Consider the following 5,373-nt stretch of genomic DNA (forward strand, 5'->3'; position numbering starts at 1 on the left):
CCCTAAAAGCCCCATATATATAGGAGGAGGGAGGGGGACCTTGCCTTGGGGTCCAAGGGACTCCCAAGGGGTCGGCCGAGCCAAGGGGGGAGGACTCCCCCCCCAAACCGAGTTGGACTTGGTTTGGTGGGAGGAGTCCCCCTCCCTTCCCACTTCTTCCCTCTTTTTTTTTCTTTTCCTTTGATTTTCTTCTCTTGGCGCATAGGCCCCTTTGGGGCTGTCCCACCAGCCCACTAAGGGCTGGTGTGTCTCCCCAAAGCCTATGGGCTTCCCCGGGGTGGGTTGCCCCCCCCCCCCCCGGTGAACTCCCAGAACCCATTCGTCATTCCCGGTACATTCCCGGTAACTCCGAAAACCTTCCGGTAATCAAATGAGGTCATCCTATATATCAATCTTCGTTTCCGGACCATTCCGGAAACCCTCGTGACGTCCGTGATCTCATCCGGGACTCCGAACAACATTCGGTAACCAACCATATAACTCAAATACGCATAAAACAACGTCGAACCTTAAGTGTGCAGACCCTGCGGGTTCGAGAACTATGTAGACATGACCCGAGAGACTCCTCGGTCAATATCCAATAGCGGGACCTGGATGCCCATATTGGATCCTACATATTCTACGAAGATCTTATCGTTTGAACCTCAGTGCCAAGGATTCGTATAATCCCGTATGTCATTCCCTTTGTCCTTCGGTATGTTACTTGCCCGAGATTCCATCGTCGGTATCCGCATACCTATTTCAATCTCGTTTACCGGCAAGTCTCTTTACTCGTTCCGTAATACAAGATCCCGCAACTTACACTAAGTTACATTGCTTGCAAGGCTTGTGTGTGATGTTGTATTACCGAGTGGGCCCCGAGATACCTCTCCGTCATACGGAGTGACAAATCCCAGTCTTGATCCATACTAACTCAACTAACACCTTCGGAGATACCTGTAGAGCATCTTTATAGTCACCCAGTTACGTTGCGACGTTTGATACACACAAAGCATTCCTCCGGTGTCAGTGAGTTATATGATCTCATGGTCATAGGAATAAATACTTGACACGCAGAAAACAGTAGCAACAAAATGACACGATCAACATGCTACGTCTATTAGTTTGGGTCTAGTCCATCACGTGATTCTCCTAATGACGTGATCCAGTTATCAAGCAACAACACCTTGTTCATAATCAGAAGACACTGACTATCATCGATCAACTGGCTAGCCAACTAGAGGCATGCTAGGGACGGTGTGTTGTCTATGTATCCACACATGTAAATGAGTCTTCATTCAATACAATTATAGCATGGATAATAAACTATTATCTTGATACAGGAATTATAATAATAACTATACATTTATTATTGCCTCTAGGGCATAATTCCAACAAAAGGATGGATCAGATTCAAGTAAACAATAATATCCAATAACAATAATCTGGATGACTTGAGCATACCGGAGGCCTGACGTACGCAGAAATAGATTCGGGTGGATCAGATTCATAATTGGCGCACATGAAAAACTTCATGCCCAACCAATCTGAAAAATCCGTCACCTCCTTCACCTTGCAGACATCTCCGCACCAACATCGAACTGCTTCCACCCCCCGAGGCAAGCTTGCACTCTGCATTTTCCTAGGCCTAATGCTCTGATCCGAACAAGGCAAACTCATACTGACTATGGAGGTGCAGGTGCTTTGAAGTCTGGCTGATGGTGAAGAGAGTTTCACTCCCTGCCTCCTTTTATAGGCTCTGCCGGATGTCTACGCGGGAAAAAATGGCGCGAAAACGAGAAACTGCAGCGGGAAACTTAGGCGGGAAAATAACGTGGGAAAATTAGGCGGGAAACTGCAACGGGAAACTTAGGCGCACATGACTACATGCAAAGCAAAATGACAGAATCTACATTCTAAAATGAGTCCATATACATCATATGTAGTCTTCTAGTACAAACTTCTTAAAAGACTTTTATTTAGGAAATCTCCCTCCGTAAAAAAAACTACCTCCGTTCCTAAATATAAGGCATTTTAGAGATTGTACAATAAACTACTTTAGAGTATAAATTAACTCATTTTGCTCCGTATGTAGTCTCCGAGTGAAATACCTAAAAGGTCTTATATTTTGGAACGGATGGACTACATCCAATACCGCATGCAACTTATAGCGGGAAATTTCGAGCGGGAACTTAGCGCGGCCAGACAGCACCCTCGGGAGATTCGGCGTCGCTGCGGAGATTCGGCCGGCCGCCTCGGGAGGTGGCGGCAGAGCCCACCCAGGCTCTGTCCGTTACGGGCAGGCGTGGCTGGAACGGGGTGCCCAGCCGGCCGCCTCAGCTGGTGGCGGCAGGACCCAGCCGCCTCGGGCGGTGGCGGCAGGTCTCAGAGCCGCCTCGGGCGGTGGCGGCAGGTGCCACGTGCCGTCTGGCGCGCCTGCCGCCACCAGGGGAGGGGGTCATTTTCCTTTTTTTCGTTCGCAGCTGGTCTTTTCTGGCATTCACGTTCGACAGGGGGTCTTTTTGGACAAAAATTCACCGCTCGCCAGTTAACTTTCTCATTTATTTAATACTCTCTTCGTTCAAAATTATTTATCAAACAAATAGATGTATATAGATATATTTTAATTTGAAATGCATCTATTTTTATTTATTTCTGCTGCTTGTAATTCCGAACGGAGGTAATTATTATGATGAAGGAACTAATTAGCACTTACTCTAATACAGTTGATGTCTGCTGCCTAGAAAGGTTTTACGGCAAGGATCAAGGCAGACTTAAGGCCAGGCGACACCCCGCTGGCCTCAACAAGCTCAAACGACTCCGGATCCTGGCCACCCGGCAGCTCCCAGTCGAAATGGTACATCATGTTGGCGAGCGCGAGCTGTGCAAGGCGCGTGGCGAAGGCGATACCAGGGCACCCCCTCCTCCCCGCGCCGAAGGGTAGGAACCGGGGGTCCTTGCCATTGTAGTCCATGGTTCCGCTTCCGCCCAGGAACCTTTCCGGCCGGAACTCCTCGGCGTTCTCCCACGACTCGTCATCCCTTCCGATGGCCCACGTGTTCACCATGACCCGGGTCTTGGCTGGGATGTCGTAGCCCTGCAGCTGTGTATCGTGAATCGACTCGCGTGGGACGAGCAGCGGCACCGGCGGGTGTAGCCGCAGCGTTTCTTTCATGGCCGCATGCAGGAGGTCCATCTTCTCTAGCTCCTCCTCAAGGACAACTCCGCGAGCACCGGTAGCTACCTGCCTCACCTCTGATTGCACCTTTGCCATTTCTCTTGGATTCTTAACCAGCTCGGCCATGGTGAATTCTATCGTCTTGTAGGTCGTGTCGGTGCCTGCTAAGAACATGTCCTGCAGATGCAATACAATATCATGATAATTATGCTAGGAAACCGCTACTGTACCAACCAGTTCTAGTTCTCAAATTACTAGTACGAGTGCTTACCAAGATGAGACCCTTCACATCAATCCGGTCCAGCTTAAACCCCTGGTCGCCATCCTTGGCGATGGAGAGCAAGTCGTCCAGGAGGTCCCGAGCCTCGCCGTCGTCGTTTCCAGGGTCCCCCTCGTGCTCCGTGATAGTCCTCTCCATAATACTGTCGAGCTTGGCCGCCGTCCTCTTCACCCTCCCGTGGAGTCCCGTCGCCCAGTCCACCAGCCACCCGAGTGCCGGGAAAACATCGCTCACGGCGATCGTGCCGAGCAGCTCAGTGAGCTCCTTCATCATGTCGCGGACCTTGGCCGGCTCCACGCCGCCAAGCTTGTTCCCGAAGGCCGCCCTCGAGATCACGGAGTAGGTTAGGGTGATGATGAGCTCGGTGACGTTGACTCCCGAGCGCTTGCCGCCGTTGATCTCCTGGGCGCCGCTTGCCGCGCGGACCCGTTCCACGAAGCGCGCGACCTCCTCCTCCCGGACGGTGCGGAAGGAGTCAACCCGCTTCACGCCGAGGAGGTGCACCACGGCGATGCGGCGGAGCTGGCGCCAGCGCTCGCTGTAGGCGCTGAAGGCAATGTCTCGGCACCCATAGAGCGTGCCGCGGGCCGTGTACTGCTGCGGGCGGCTGCAGAAGACGTTGTCCTGAGTCCTGAGCACCGCCTCGGCCAGGGACGCTGAGGAGACCACGACGGCCGGCACGGAGCCTAGGCGGATGAAGATGATCGGGCCGTGGCGCCGCGCGAGGGCCTCCAGTGTCCGGTGCGGGCGGCCACGCCTGAACTGGTGCAGGTTGCCGATGATGGGCAGCCCCGGAGGCGATGGCGGCTGCGCACTCTTGCGGCCATGCCCAAAGCCTCTAACGATGATGGCCAGGCAAGAGACCACAAAGAGGAAGCAGAGAACTAGGGTAGAGTTAGAGTCGAGCGGAAGGGAAGCCATGAGCGCGCTTGCTTGCACGGTGCAGTACGTGTGCAACCACCACACGGCTAGCGCTGAACTTGAGGTGCGCGCGCGTGCCGGCCGTTGCCGCTCCCCGCTCCTAGTGGATAGTAAGTGTGTCGAGAGAGCGAGATAAGCTGATGTGCACAGGCTCCACACAAGACAAATTCCGCCTGATGGATACGCACCGCTGAAAATTGTGCATGTGGAACGACGATCGAGGATGGAGAACGACGGAGTGGCTTGCTACGTGCTAACCACAACAACGCGTGTGGTTGTGGTACAGTTCAGGCACTCAGCAATGGTTGTTGCTCGTCGGGGTGGAGATCATATCCGAAATCTGCTATCGGCGCGCGCAGTGTTCATGGATTGGACATCGACATCGTCGTCCCGATGCAATCATGTAAGATGCCGACCCGCCGGGGAAGAGGCGTCACAGGCGCATGCATGCATGCGCACGGCAGCATGGTTGCGGGCAGAATAATATGTCCGGCCATTATACCGTTGGGCTAAGTCCCTCCACATTGAGGTGTGTTGGCAGCCCAACATCCGCTCATAAATCCAACACAATAATGCTAGACCTATAAAGACTTACAAAGGTTTACTTAACCTTTCTAACTATTTCTTCTCTTCCTCCTGATTTTCAGTGGGGGTGGGGCCGCTCATCCCTCAATTACTAATCACAATCCTACACATCAGTTTATACGTAAAATATTTAAGTAAGCCTTTGTAGATGTAGCATTACTCAATCCAACACATGTCAGCCGTTGATCCTTGATGTATCCAACGGTTGAGAGTGCTTTCAAGGGAAGGGAAGCAAGAAGAAAACTCTAGCCACTCCACCCCTTCTGTGGTGCGTGCCATTCTAAGAGTGAGAAAGAGCACACAAGAGAAAATACAACTTATTTGAGAGAGGAAGGAGAAGAAGTGGAGGTTTTGTCCAGATTTGGTGCATCTGACTAGACATTGTTCAAGCTAGTGATTGGAGGCTCAAACGTGCTTGGATCGAACCCAA

The 5,373-nt window shown here is 52.1% G+C and overlaps 1 protein-coding gene across 1 annotated transcript; it reads right to left on the reverse strand.

The window, feature by feature from the left end:
• Positions 1–2,600: 2,600 nt before the first annotated feature.
• LOC123416345 (cytochrome P450 71A1-like) lies at positions 2,601–4,473 on the reverse strand. The gene is made up of 2 exons (XM_045106792.1): positions 3,429–4,473; positions 2,601–3,334 (listed from the first exon to the last, which is right to left on the reverse strand). The coding sequence occupies exons 1-2, from the start codon at positions 4,356–4,358 to the stop codon at positions 2,720–2,722; spliced, it is 1,545 nt and encodes a 514-aa protein (XP_044962727.1). The 5' UTR covers positions 4,359–4,473; the 3' UTR covers positions 2,601–2,719.
• Between the last annotated feature and the right edge of the window lie 900 nt (positions 4,474–5,373).

The sequence above is a fragment of the Hordeum vulgare genome, chromosome 1H, assembly GCF_904849725.1.
Source record: "Hordeum vulgare subsp. vulgare chromosome 1H, MorexV3_pseudomolecules_assembly, whole genome shotgun sequence".
Lineage (NCBI taxonomy): Eukaryota > Viridiplantae > Streptophyta > Magnoliopsida > Poales > Poaceae > Hordeum > Hordeum vulgare.